Source organism: Gopherus evgoodei, chromosome 7 (genome assembly GCF_007399415.2).
Source record: "Gopherus evgoodei ecotype Sinaloan lineage chromosome 7, rGopEvg1_v1.p, whole genome shotgun sequence".
In the NCBI taxonomy this organism is placed as follows: Eukaryota; Metazoa; Chordata; order Testudines; family Testudinidae; genus Gopherus; species Gopherus evgoodei.
Genome location: NC_044328.1, coordinates 69,646,413 through 69,660,431, shown reverse-complemented (window position 1 = coordinate 69,660,431; position 14,019 = coordinate 69,646,413). Strand labels below are relative to the sequence as shown.

The window sequence follows — 14,019 nt, the reverse complement described above, 5'->3', positions numbered from 1 at the left end:
ATGAGGTTTCAGCTACCATACTCCCTCCCCCTCCCTTTCCTGTTGATAGTGGCCAAAGGAATGCTGGGAAATGTAGTTCTTTCCCTGCTCCAGGGCTGGTTCTATAGGCAGGGAGCTAACCAAGGAACTACAGCTCCCAGGCTGGATCCCTGCCAGCTGCTGCCCCTGCAAATGGGCTGCCCAAACAGCTGCTTGTTTTGCTGGTACCTAGAGCCAGCCTTGCCTCTGAGCTGAATCTGTAGTGTTCTTGGTGTTCCAGGCCCTGGGTGGACCAGGCTATGTGGTAGGAGGATCTTTATTGAGCAAGGGGTGTACAGAGTTGTTCTCTCGCTCTCTTCTAAAGCACCTGCACGCTGGTGTTACTCTGCTCACGGTACATAATCTCAGTTTCTGCAAAAGTCTCTAGTCAGGGCTGCACAAGTACGTGTTTCGGAGACAGACTCATGGCAGATCTCTCTGGGGCTTGTCAGTCAGAGCAATTGTGGAAGCTCATTCTCTGGGTGGAAACTGCAGATTGCCTGCTTTTGTGCACTATGCAATCAGATATATTTTCTCTCCACAATCATTTCTGCATTTCCATATTTCTGAAATTGTCATTTTTTGTGCTTTATTTTACTCCTTTCCCCCTAAATCCAAGAAACTCTTGATGCAAGTTGAAAAATGTCATTGTGAGTTCACTTAAAAATGTACTATATGGTATATTTGTTTTTTTCCCCCCAACATAGATCAATCCATGTGCTTTTACATGGTATAATAATACTTATATCTTATACAGCACACTTCATCCACAACACTTTACAAAGGGAAGTATTGTTGTCCCCATTTTACAGATGGGAAAACTGCGGCACCGACACTTGCCCACATTTATATTGCAGATCAGTGACAGAGTCAGAACCCAAATCCACTCAGTCCCAGGCCAGTGTGCTTTACACTGGGCCACACTTCCTCCAGGCATTACTGGCTCATATTAGATTGTGTGTGTGGCATGTTTTCTGATTTGTTTTTAAACCAAATGGATTTAGTGGGGATGTTAGGGCAGAAAAAGTGGGACCAGAACTTCTGGGTTCTGTTCTCCTCCTCTGCCACTGACTCACTATAGGCAAATAGCACTGTGCCTCAGTTTCCCCATCAGTAATAGACACACTCTGTTACCTCATGTGGATATTATGAGGCTTCGCTAATGTTTTTAAAGTGCTCTGAGATCTCGGGATGAAGGCATGTGTTGCAGAAACACATCTGATTTTTAAAAAACATTTCATCTCATGTCAGCAGGGAAAAAGGAGCTGAACTCAAGAAGCTGTGAAATCTCTGGTTTCATTTGTCTTTCAGCTTTGGTCAAATGCACCAGAAAATCTCGACCTTGTCCTGTTTTCACATCTTGTGGAGATCCTGCGGCCCTCAAGGTACATAGTGGGTATCTATGGCAGAGACAGGATGAACTAATAAGTTTAGGCTGGGATTTTTGAATGTCTCTGAAAGAGTTATGTACCCAGATTCCATTGAAAATCCATGGAAGATGGCAGGCAACTAGCTTTTCTAGAGCCCTATGAAAATACAAGCTTTCATTTACTGGTTCTGTTGACCATGTTGCAGAATCGTAGGACAAAATTCCTGGCTGAAGACATTGCATTGACTTTAGTGAGGTTACACCTGCAGAGTACTTGACCCATAGCACTTGGAGAAAGAAATGTCATTTTGCCTGGTTAGACTAGATTGAAAGTTTTTCATGTGTTGAATGGAAACAAGTCCAGATGACTGAGTTTGGTAATTGCAGTTTAGCTCTATGCACACAACTGCTCTGGAGAATAACATCTGTAAGGACTGGTTGGAGCAGTCGCTGTTCTGCAGTGCAAATCTTGGGATGACAATGCCCTCAAAAGGAGATCAATTTAATGTCAGAATTCTTCATATCTTCAGCTTGTAGAGGGAGAAGATGGCATATTATTTTTCATTGGTTATTTATTCAGTGCCTAAAGTATGCTGGGCACACTACAGACAACTCGTAATAGAAAGCCAGATGTCTATTTATTCATTTGATTTTTTAAAAATAATGAAGCTGGTTGAAAACATTGTTGCCATAAAAAGCTTTTAGACAAAACATTTTCATTTAATCAGGGGTGAAAGTTCTCCCCCTCACCCCACAAAAATCTTTTTTGATGAAAGATTTCAGGTTTAAAACTGAAATTTAGACCAAATAATGTTGAGATTTTTAACAACCTCCCCCAACCCAAATTTGCGCAGAAGAAAGAATAATTTCCCGGCCAGCTCTACGTTAGAGTTAAATATATTTGGAGACACAGAGTGAGACAGACCGGCTGCCTCAGTGTGGCCTGTAGATTCCATTCTGTTGGCACTGAAAAGCCATGCACGATCCTGTCTGATGTCCTTTGCTGAGTTTTACAAGAACAGCATTTATTTCCACCAATTCAGGGCTTTCCAAGTCAATAACTTTGTTTTGTTTGAACTCACTGAAAGGCAGCTGTTTCCGGGGAAAAACGGGGGGAGGAACACACCAAGAAGGCTTCAGATCCTCATCTCTGACACATATTCAATTTGTCTGACAGAGTTTTGACCGGTTGCCAAGGCAACGTCAGAAGTCCGTGGTACAAAGAGTGAGCACAGAACCCTTTTAGCAGAAACTCGGCAGAATTGACTCTTTCCAGTAAAGGCTATTAACGTTCCTCTTGCTTTGACGCAGAGATGGATGTCAGAATGCCAAAGTCGCCTACCAGATGCAAATGGTGCCCAAACTGGTTTTCCTCCTCAACGACGTCGAGATCAGCTGCTCACGGGTCACCACTATCTGTACCATCTTTTCCCACCTGCTGCAGGGCTATTTCAATACCAAAGACATTCTTAGGTAACCCCAATTTTGCTGTATTTTTTCAGCTCACAAGTGAGCAGTCCTCCTACAAGTATAAGAATCCTATTGTGTGATCACACCCACCTCATCCAGCCCTGCTTTGTGCTCTGGACAAGGGCAGAGTCTTTGTAGATCCCTGCCAAGGAATCATAGGGGATAACTCTCCTGACAGCCAATTCGGCATTTAATTCAGCCCTGTTCAAGTGAGTGAGAATCACCCCCGGCTAAGTTGTGACCCTTACTGTGAATATGGCACAGGTTGCCCCGTTGACCTCAGTGGGATGACTAAAGGCATAAGGAACTACTCAAGGTAGGTAAGATTACTGCAGGCTGCTTCCAGGCTGATGGGTGTCTGATCCCATTTCTTGGACCGTGTCCAACTGGCCATTTTATTCTTGAATCTTGTGGATACTGCCTTTGCCAGGACCTTCTGGAGAAGAGAATTCCAACCCTTGATCACCGTCTGAGGAAAAAGCTGCCTGAAACACAATTGCTGCAGTATTTGATAGCCTGTGTCCAGACTGGTCAGCCTCTGGCCTGTGGGCCAGCTAAGACCTATCTGGTGCTGTCCACTACCCTCACGCACAGAGGTGCCGGCCACTGAGAGGACACAGGTCAACATTCAAAGCTCCATCTTGATTTTAATGAAATCGCTCTGGTCCAGATGCAGCATTGCATGCTGGGACCTGCAGTCTCCATAGGCAGCTTCTTTCTTTATTAAAGATGAGGGTGGCTGCAACTTACTAAGTTTTATTTATTGTTAATTGTTTTGATCTGGCAATGTGCATGGTACTGTACAGTGCGAGCAAATAAGGACAGCTCCTGTCTCTCAGCCTCTAGGAAAGGGGCTAGTGCAGCAGGCCCTGAGCATCATTAAAAAACAGGGGACCTGTACTGTCCTGAACCTGGGGGAATGCTATAGTACGTAGTAGTGTCTGGAGTGTTCCTGTAGTGTGGTATTTTTGTCTATAGAGAACACCACTCCCAGAATCAGACGGTGGCACTGCAGTCACTTGCTTTGTGTATGTGTAACATTCATCCATTTGTGATGAGAACTGGAAAATGGAATTCAAGCATTTCATAAGTGAAAAGGGGTTGCCACAGCTGTTTCCTATCAGGCTGCTAGAGATTCCATGCTGGGTGTTGCATGCCTGGAAGCCAGTGAGATGTCGCTCAGAAACACTATGAGGGGAGCTCCCAAGGAGACACGGACACCTGCAGCATTGCTAACCCAATATTATCAAATCCAGTGGCTCAAAAACCATAAATCAGGCCCCCAAAATCACAAAACTGACTTCAAAATCATGAAGTTTTTTTTAAAAGGGGGGATCCTTTTTATTTGCCTTCTATTTTTGAGTCGTTAGGGGATCACATTTTCAAGCTTTTCTCCTCAAGAGCTAGAAACATACTCTATTAATGAAAGCCAAGGTTCTCACATAATCACATGATTCCAGGAGCTGAGGCTTTAAGAAAAGCAACAACTATTATGAGACTCACAGTACAGTAGTGATAGTCGGCAACACTGCTAACCAAAAATGGTTTCCTCTTCCTCTGAAAGGATTGGATTGTTCCTTGTTTATACTTTAAAGCCCTCTTCTGTGGATGAAAGTCAGATATGCCTGGATGAGACCTCTGATCTGCCAGGAGAAGGTAAGGAGATCCCTTTGGTGAGTGAATTCTGATGGATGCTGCCCCTCATCCCCCTGGCAGGTCCTAAATGCATCAGGGCTGTGCTCAGGATGGGGGCGGGGACAGGGGGAAGGAGGGCAGGAAGGACAGACCCTCGAGGGACATGCTGCAGAACTGCTCATGTGTCCAAAATGAATTGCTTTGCTGGGTCAGGGCCTTACTCTGAGCAGCACAGGGGGTTGTAAAGGGACAGAGAACAGTCATGTCTGGAAAGATTTGTTTTAAAACCAAGTGACGTGCTTAGTTATGCTTTCCCCTCTCAGGTATTTCTCCTGCAGTTAGGTTGGCAGACCTTGGTCACTGCACCAAAAGCCTCTCAAGTGCTGGTTTTCACAAGTCTCCAGGGAGAGAAATGTCCATTTGGTTCAAATTTCACAGAGATCAATATTTGTGGGTTAAAAACAATAGAATGAAATGGTGAAAATTCCCTCTCAGGATTCTATGAGAATATGGTTGTTCTTGGCCCACTGTAGTTTTTACATTGTGCTGGAGTCCCATGTGGATGAAAGGGCATTCTCTAGGGCAAGTGCATACTCCAGTGCAAGGAGCCACGCATCTTTTAAATGTCCACCCTATTTGTGTCTGACTTGACTGCTGGAAGAGCCAGCCACCTCGACTTCCTGTTACTTTTGTCCTATTAGTGGTCCCAGCGGAGAGCCTCATGGATACAACACATCCAAGCAAAAGAATTAGGGTGACCAGACATAGTCATCCATTCCAGCCTTCTCTTCCACCCAGTCTAGAGTTGTTCCCTGAAGATTATTCATTATCAAGCATTTTGTCCAGTCTAGTTTTAAACATCCTTCATGATAGGCTTTGGGAACAGAGCTCAGAAATGACTAGTGCTTACAGTGACGGGATCCCCACTCCCAAATGTTCGCACCTTCTTCACTCCACCCAGTTAACAACTAATTATATTTGTTTTGGCTACAAACAAGGCTGTTCATCAAAGTGCTGGAAACAAGTGTTTTGTCTCCTCTTTACTTTTTATTTCCTTCTGATTTTTGTAGCCTTAAGCCAAACATCTGGAAAGACAATCTGGCTCCGAAACCGGTTACTGAAGATGCTGTTAGATGTAATGTGTTCAGACAAACTTCATCTGTCCTCTGAGTAAGTAGAACCATTTGAGCAGGGGTCTCAAACACTTGGCCTGCGGGTTGCATAGGCGCTGACTCTGGGGGTAAAAAAAAAAAATGGGGAAAAATTAGTGGGTGCTCTGCACCCACTGGCAGCCAATCTCCCAGAAGCAGCTCCAGAGTTTCGGGCACCCTAGGCAGAATTCGGGGGCAGCATTTTGTGCACTCTCCATGGGGCGTGCAGGAGCTTCCAGTTCCACTCCCATCACGCTGCCAAAGAAGGACCCTCTGCCGAAATGCTGCAGGCGACAGCGGCAGTCATTGAGCTGCTCAATTGCCTGCCGCTGTTTTCCGCGGCACGTCGGCAGAAGGTCCTTCTTCGGTGGTGCAACGGGAGCGGAACTGGAAGCTCCCGTGTGCCCCATGGGGAGCACACAAAATGCCACCCCCTGAATCCTGGCGCCCTAGGCGACCTCCTAGGGTTGCCTAATGGAAGCACCAGCCCTGCAAGCTCCCCTTCTCCTCCTACTCTCCTCCTCCCCCCTGAATGCACCACATCCCTGCTCCTCCACCTACCTCCCAGTGCTTCCTGCCCAGCCGCTGCCAAACAGCTGTTTGCACACTCTGGGAGGGTGGAGGAGGAGTGGGAACGTGGCGAGCTCAGGGGAGGAGGCGGGGAAGAGGTGGGGCAAGGGTGGGGATTTGGAGAAGGGGTTGGAATAGGGGCGGGGGGAGTGTTTTGTCATTTGTGTGAGGTGGTTTGGCATTCTGCTTTGGCTGCTGTCTGCTGAAGGTGGAAGCTTTGCAGCACTGCAGGATGAGTGATTTGGCTGGGAAGTTCTCTGCAGGGTGGGAGTTGGATGGTTTTGTTTACTTGAACCAGATCAATGTGCCTCTATCCCCCATTCTTTCAGGATAGCACCTCCTGCCTCACACACTGCACATGCTCCCTGCCTACAAATTGTAGCTGGCTGCTGCCTGTCCCTTCAGCATTTTCATTCTTTTGTGTACATGAACTAGGAGGCTCTTCCCCCACAGGAATGGTTACAACAGAACATCACCTTGTGGAAGCTCGTGTCCTCTTTGCCTTTAACTCCAGCCCAGGTGCTCAGAGCTGGGGGAGTCTCAAGGACTGCATCCTGCACATGTTGCCATACCTCTGGCCCCAGAGCCCTAGGCTTCCTTTAAATCAACAGATAGGAGTCACAAGAGACTTGATGACCAGAGCCTAAGCTGAGACTAACAAATTCATATTATGTAACATCAGTTTGGCTTTAAATCCTAGACTCAGGAGGTGGGAGCCAAGTGTCTTGCCCAGGCTCTCCATTTTCCCTTTCAGATCAAATCCCTCTTGGTGCCTCCAGAGTAGCTGACGGGGCAGGTGAGCCGTGATATGTTCAGCAGGACCCCATAGGTCTCACTTAGTTGTAGTTGTTTATTTTTTTCATTTTTGACTATACTTTTGTATCGTTATATGAAAAGGTTTCAGTGATGCGACCCTTGGGCCAATGTACTAGTCCTCCTGTGGCCCTCGTGGTAATTTGTTTGAGACCCCTGCATTTGAGAATGGAGTGGACGGAGGAGGGACTGTGGCTCCTTCAAGGTTCCCTCTCTCTGTGTGTGACCAGTGCTCAACACCCGGTTAGCATTTATGAGTGTTTTCAGTCAATGAGAGAGAGGCGGAATGTGTCAGGTTTGGGTTCGGTGTTTTTTTTTTCCAGTGACGTATCTGAGGTTTAGAGTGATATCCATTAAATAGACAACATTTTCTCCACAGTTGCCAAACAGTGGTGTCAGAGATATCACGGTTTCCTTATCTCTTCTGTGAGGGGAAAAGAAATCTGACGTGTCTTTAAAAAGTGGTTTCATCTAACTGGGATTACAAATACTACAATGTCTTAATCCTAATCACAGTTGTTGCATCACTACAGGGCAGAATTTAAGTCGCTCAGGTGCTAAAGTACACATTTGCATACGTTAGCATGTTGCGATTTCTTTCAAATTTAAACCTTAATTCTGAATTTCCTGGGTTTATAACAGTTGAATTGGGATAATTACAATGTCCCTGTCATGTGTTTTATTCTGAATTACTGAGATGTTGACCTTAACTGTGACTCCATATTGATGTAGTTTGTCTGGGAATAAATTAAATTGAGACTGATAGGGATTAGATGGCTCAAACTATGTGGACAAACAAGCTAATGAATCTCCTCAGCACCAGATTGTGAGCACGATACCCAGAGCCTAAGTGACTTAGGGGCCTAAGTCAGTTGCAAAGATCCTCAAAGGTAGGGGAGTTGGGCATCTAAATACTCTTCAGAGTAAGGACCTGAGTGATATAGGAGAATAAACTCTCCATTCTGATGTAGGCTCCTAGGTCAAATCTTCCTCTGTGTCTTTAATGTGTATACTTCTCATGCTGTGTTTCTCCTAGGGCTCAAGAGGAGACATTCCTGGTGCTGGGGCCTGACTGGTTCCTCTTGTTCACACAAAGCCATCTACACCCAAGCACCATCGTGATCGGGGTCAAACTGCTGCTGCACTTCCTCCACAATCCCACACTGCTGAGGAAGTTCAAGGAGGGGGTGGTGGCTGGGCGCTGGGTGTCAAACAGCTCTACAGGGATGGATATTCTAATGGGTACGTTCCAGATATGAGACTTGCTCCCAGTATAGCCTTTTCCAGGGACAGGTTCATGAAAACTATGTTGACCCTGGTGCAGAAGCAATCAGCTAGGGCTCCCAGTCCAGCTCCAGTTGCATAAAATAGCAAATCTCTCATTGACTTCAATGTGAGCTTAGTATGGGCCAAGCAGCAGGATGATCTCCTACTGCTGGGCTGGGAGATGTCTTCTCCATCATACCGCAGGCTGAGGATTCCAGACCAGAAATCACTGGGTGAGGAGATTGGTGGTCTGGTCTGTGCAGGAGGTCAAACTAACTGGTCTGTACATCTGTGAGTTGGTCGGCCACCACCTTCTAGTCCCTCTGAGATTTGCTCCGACCCTGTTCTGCTCACTCCCCCAGCCCAGATGAAGGAGTGTGTTATGGGTTGGATCACAGAAACCCCCTTAGGACTGCCAACTGGTGTTCTGAAACTACCTCTAAGCCCGTTTTCCCTGGCAGGTTGGGACTTCAGAACCCTGCCTGGCTGTGCCAGACACACTTGCCTGCTACAAATGCAGTCCCAGATGTGAACCACATCCCTCAAAAGCTGCAGGCTAAATTGAAAACAGCTTAAGACGTGTTCCTGTCTCCAATACCCGAATGGCTAGTTTTCAATGGGGTCCAAACCCCAAATAAATCCGTTTTATCCTGAATAAAGCTTATACAGGGTAAACTCATAAATTGTTTGCCCTCTATAACATTGATAGGGAGATATGCCCAGCTGTTCTCCCCTCCCCACCCCATAGTAATACTTACTCTGGCTTAATTAATAAGTACAAAGTGATTTTATTAAATGCAAAAAGTAGGATTTAAGTGGTTCCAAATAATAACCAACAGAACAAAGTGAATTACCAAGCAAAATAAAATAAAATATGCAAGTCTAAACCTAATATAGTAAGAAAGTGATTACAGATAAAATCACCCTCAAAGATGTTCCAATAAGCTTCTTTTACAGACTAGCCTCCTTCTAGTCTGGGTCCAGCAATCGCTCACACCCCTCTGGTTACTGTCCTTTGTTCCAGTTTCTTTCTTTTGGGGTGGAGCGGCTAACTCTTGAGCCAGCTGAAGGCAAAATGGAGGGGTCTCCCAGGGGCTTAAATAGACTTTCTTTAGTGGGTGGAGATCCCCTCTCTCCTATGCAAAATCCAGTTCCAAGATGGAGTTTTGTAGTCACATGGGCAGTCCATCATCTCCTGTCCATGCATGACTCAGTTCCTTACAAGTGGCAGCCATTGCTTCCATGCTACCTTGAATGTCCCCAGGAAGGCTTCTTATGTGAATTGGAGTCTTCCAAGGTTCCCTTGTCTGTTAAGTGTTTCTTGATTTGGCACTTAACTTGCAAATCCCTTTCTTAAGAAGCTGACCAAATGCCTTACTAAGGCTACTTAAAATCAAACAAGTACACAGCCAATATTCATAACTTTGAATACAAAAAAGATACATGCATACAAATAGGATGAATATATTCAGTAGATCATAACCTTTGCAGAGATATGTTACATGGCATATGTAGCATAAAACATATTCCAGTTATGTCATATATACGTTCATAAGCATATTTCCATAACGCATTATGGGATGCAATATCACAGAGTGTACAAGGAGGACTTCACACCATATGAATGAGAATGGAGGGTGGTTTTCTATTTACTAATGTCAGAGAAATTCTTCTAACGGCTGGGGTTGTTGCTGGGAGGACGGCAGGGTGATTTGGGTCCCAGAGAATTGCTGGTTGTTGTCAGTCAGCCATCCCTCTCCACTACACCTGATGCAGGATGGAAACTGAGCCGTTCAAAGCATGTTTTCTTCCTTTGCTTTTAGACAATTTGAAAAGTGGGCCCCTGATACCTGACTATGGCCCCTACCTAGTTTTTGGGCTCACAGTGCTGCAAGCATGTTTGATTAATCACATTCACCTCCCTGAGATCTACCTGCTGGTCTCAGGGCTGTTCCTGGGAACCCCAAAGTGTGACCCGCCAGAAGCCTCCAAGGTAAGGCTCCCACAAAGGCCGGGGTTGGGGGTGAATGAGAGTTTGCACCTTGGCTAAGGGACCTTGCTTTGCCCTCTGGGATTCCTAAGCTGCTTCTCTGTAATGGCTCCAAAGGGAGAGGCAGCCCAGCAACGTCTGCCCTAAGCAACACAAGCATCCAAGCTAGGGGAAGCTTGTGGTGTTTGGAGCTACAGTAGAACCTCAATGATATGAACACCAGAGTTACGGACTTACCTGTCAACTGAACACCATGTGGACCTGGAAGTCCTCAATCAGGCAACAATGCAGACGGAAAAAAAAAAAGCAAATACTGTACTGCCTCAGTGCTTCTGCCACTGGGGAACTGGGGCTGCAACCGTATGGTGTGGGGGGGTGGGGTCAGGGCTCCTGGCAGAGTGGGGGCTCAGGGCTTCTGGCCTTCGGGAGCATTGGGACTCAGGGCTTTAGACCGGGGGGGAGCGCCAGGGCTCTGCTCTCAATTTCAGCTGGGGTGGGGGGAAACTGAGGATTGGGGCTTCAGCCCCATGGCTCTGCTCTCGTTTTCACTCCCACAGGGGGCGCCCGGGATCGGGGCTTTAGCTATGGGGCGACTGCTGTTTTCAGCCCCAGTGCTCCCTCCATAGCTAAAGCCCCGGTACTCCCCCCTGGCTAAAACCAGGAGTGGAGCCTCAGGGCTGAAGCCCTGATAACCAGCGCCCCTTTCAGGCCTGAAGCCAGAATGGAGCTGTGGGGCTGAACCCCCAAGTCCCAGCATTCCCCCCAGGTCTAAACCCCTGAGCCCTGGTGCTTCCAGAGGGCAGAAGCCCTGAACCCCCCTCCGGGAGCCCTAATGGCCCCTAGGGTCAGAAGCCTCATCCCCGATCTCTGCAGCTGCAGCCTCAAGTTCCTTGTGGCTGAAGTCTATAACATCTTGTTCATAGCTACGGACCATTTCTGAGTTACTGACATCCTCTATTCCTCAAGTGTCCGTAACTCTGAGGTCCTGCTATCCTTGTGGCTGATGCAGCTGGATGTGGAAAGAACAGAAACCTCCCGGAGGTTTCACCCGTCGCTCTAGACTGCTCTGAAGGCAGTGAAGGGTGCAGCCATGCCCCTGTCAGCAGCCTCCTCCTCGAATATCTCTCCCTCCCTTCAGGCAGATCTGGACTCCATGCTGCAGTGGCTCCTGCAGAACCACCATGTGGAGGACGTCCTTAAAGCTGGGCTGTGCACAGAGGCAGTGGCCCTGCTGCTAGAGATGGTTAAGGCCACAGTGAACAAGGTGAGCGGCTGTCTGTCTGCGCGTAGGGCCCCACAGAGGGAGTGGCAGAGAGTTCTGCTTGAGGCAGCCCATTCCCTCTCCAAGTAGTGGGCAGGGAGCTGATGGCTGCCAGCTACTGACCTGGCTGTGTTGTCATTGCTGGGAGGAGGGGGCTTCAGAGAGACCCTGTCTGTGCTTATGGCCAGGATCTGAGAGTTGGGGGCTGGATCTTGGCCCCTCCCAGTGTGCTTCTGGGCCCCAGCCCCTGCCCCTCTGAGTGGAGAAAGCCCCAGCTCTGAGGCTAGAGCTGTGTTCAGACTCAGGAGAGGAATGTGTAGATCTAAGCAGTTGCTCCCCTGTGGCCACTGGACCAATCCGTCCATGACTTCTCCAGCTCTGGCCAAGCCAAGGCCACTCAGATCTTTGAGGACTGCTGAGAGGAACAAAAGCAAAGTGTGCCAGCTCAGCTGAGCATGCGTACAAGTGAAACACTGCCCTGACAAGACACACCTGTCGGTGTTCAGCCCTTTGCAGGTACAGAGGGCTCCTGGGAGGTGGCCTATCCTGGGAACATCATGCAGTTCCTGTGCCTAATCTACCACAGCTACCCCCAGGACCCGGTGTGGTGCTGCTCGGACTTCCTGCAAGCCTTAGCCACTGTCGTCTTCCATGTGAGGGCTCCACAGGTAAGTGTGAACCAGCTTGGATTGCTATGATCGAGCCAGACGCTGACACCTTTTCCCTGGTAGTCCAACCGAGCCCCTGCTGATGTCCGTGTGAGTCGTACCCAGTCAGAGCTGTGGGATCTATCCCATGGTCCGTGCCCCTCAAGCTGTCAGTCTTTGCAGAACCTAAAAGTAGGGGCTGATGTATTGAATCCAGCCCTCACTGCTGAGTATCTTCATCCTTCCCTGTCTCCTTCCTCTTAGCCATGGCCTGGATCACCATCCGTGATAGCTAATGGGTGGCTCGGCCCCAGGTGTGATGCAGCCAAACTCCTTAATCCCATTGCTCCTTGTAGGGCTGGGGCCATCCTTTTGCGCTGACATCCTGTCTACTAAAGAGCCACCCCTCTGAGTGTGACCCCCTCACCAGAGCATGCAGCGCTCATTTCCCTTAGCCAGCTGCTCCACCCTTGCTCAACGGGAACGTTGCTTCTCCTTTGCTTCACTACCCCTCAGCCCAGCAGCCACAACAGCCCCACTGCCCTCACCAAACTCCACTCAGCTGCCAGCTGATTCCCCCATTCCTGATTTTAAAGCATGTTGGCGGAGAGGGTTAACAATGACTCGCACATGCTGCAGCCCCTTTCATCTGAGTGCATCCTCCTGCTTTGCTGCTACTATTGTTATTTGGCACACTTGGGGCACTGGTATATGTATTAGGCATCACTAAACCTTCTGGGTGTTAATATTAGCCCCATTTGACAGCTGAGGAAACTGAGGCACCGAGAAGTGAAATGACTTGTCCATGATCAGAATGATTGTGCATATGTCTATGCAGCAGCTTGGAGGTGTCATTCCCAGCACAGGTGGAAGACTTGCACTAGCTCTGCTAAAAGTATCTGCATGGCCATGGCAGCTCGGGCTGGCCACCTGAAAACAGTCCTGCCTGACTTCCTGGATACACACTCAGGCAGCTAGCCCAAGTTGTGCCCATGCCATTGCAGCTGCACTGCTATTTTGGGGGCACTTGCTTGAGTGGAGCTAATGCACTTACATCTGCCTGGGAAGCATCCACCCAGGAGTCCTGGCACTCAGTTTTTATGGCCATATTACACTGCCTTCCCTCTGCTCTCTGTAGAGCTGTGCTCAGTTGTGGGGAAAAAGCAGTGCTGGTAAAATAAGCTCCCCTGAGTACCACTGTCTGTCTGCTCTCTCTACTCAGGGAGGCTATGAAGGCCTGTCGCACCTCAAAGGTCCAGCTGCTGCTGAAGCAAACAGCTGTCCCAACTCCCCAGCTGCCCCACTGCCTGAGCACCCTGCCAAGAAGCAAGTGTGGGACTTCCTGCGCATCCTGCTGATGGAGAGTCTGCTCAGCATCCCAGCGCACAAACAGGGGCACCCATTCGAGCTGCTTCTTGAGGTCTCATCACCGCAGACTCCCGCTCTTGCTACTCTGCATCAGGTGTTAGGGGGAAGGAGGAGGACACAGGAGGCATCCTGCAGTGATATAGGGAAGGGATGACTCAGAAGGGTCTGCACCCCACCTGCTCCTCTCTAGTTCTCTAGGACAGAGCTGGGTGTTATCAGATTTTTATATTTCGCGGGATATTCCACAATTTCCAAAACCTTCCTGTTCTGAATCAGAACTAAAAAAACATTGAAATTCAGAATTTTTAGAAAAGTTTGTTTTGGGTCAATGGAAACATTTTGTTCTGGCTTTGACCTTTGAGAACTTAAAAAGAATAAATTAAAATAATGAATTTGATTTTGAAGGCAGGTTTTGAAATGCCAAAATCAAAATATTCTGTTCTGAAAAATGTCAGAGTCAG

General features: G+C 47.9%; 1 protein-coding gene across 1 annotated transcript in view; it reads left to right on the top strand.

Moving 5' to 3' along the window:
- Positions 1 to 14,019, top strand: part of WDFY4 (WDFY family member 4) — a 255,320-nt gene that overhangs the window by 105,659 nt on the left and 135,642 nt on the right. The window contains 9 exon segments of the mRNA XM_030569859.1: positions 1,330 to 1,403; positions 2,699 to 2,860; positions 4,422 to 4,513; positions 5,563 to 5,662; positions 8,063 to 8,268; positions 10,116 to 10,285; positions 11,421 to 11,546; positions 12,050 to 12,211; positions 13,413 to 13,610. Coding sequence (XP_030425719.1) covers positions 1,330 to 1,403; positions 2,699 to 2,860; positions 4,422 to 4,513; positions 5,563 to 5,662; positions 8,063 to 8,268; positions 10,116 to 10,285; positions 11,421 to 11,546; positions 12,050 to 12,211; positions 13,413 to 13,610 — 1,290 coding nt within the window.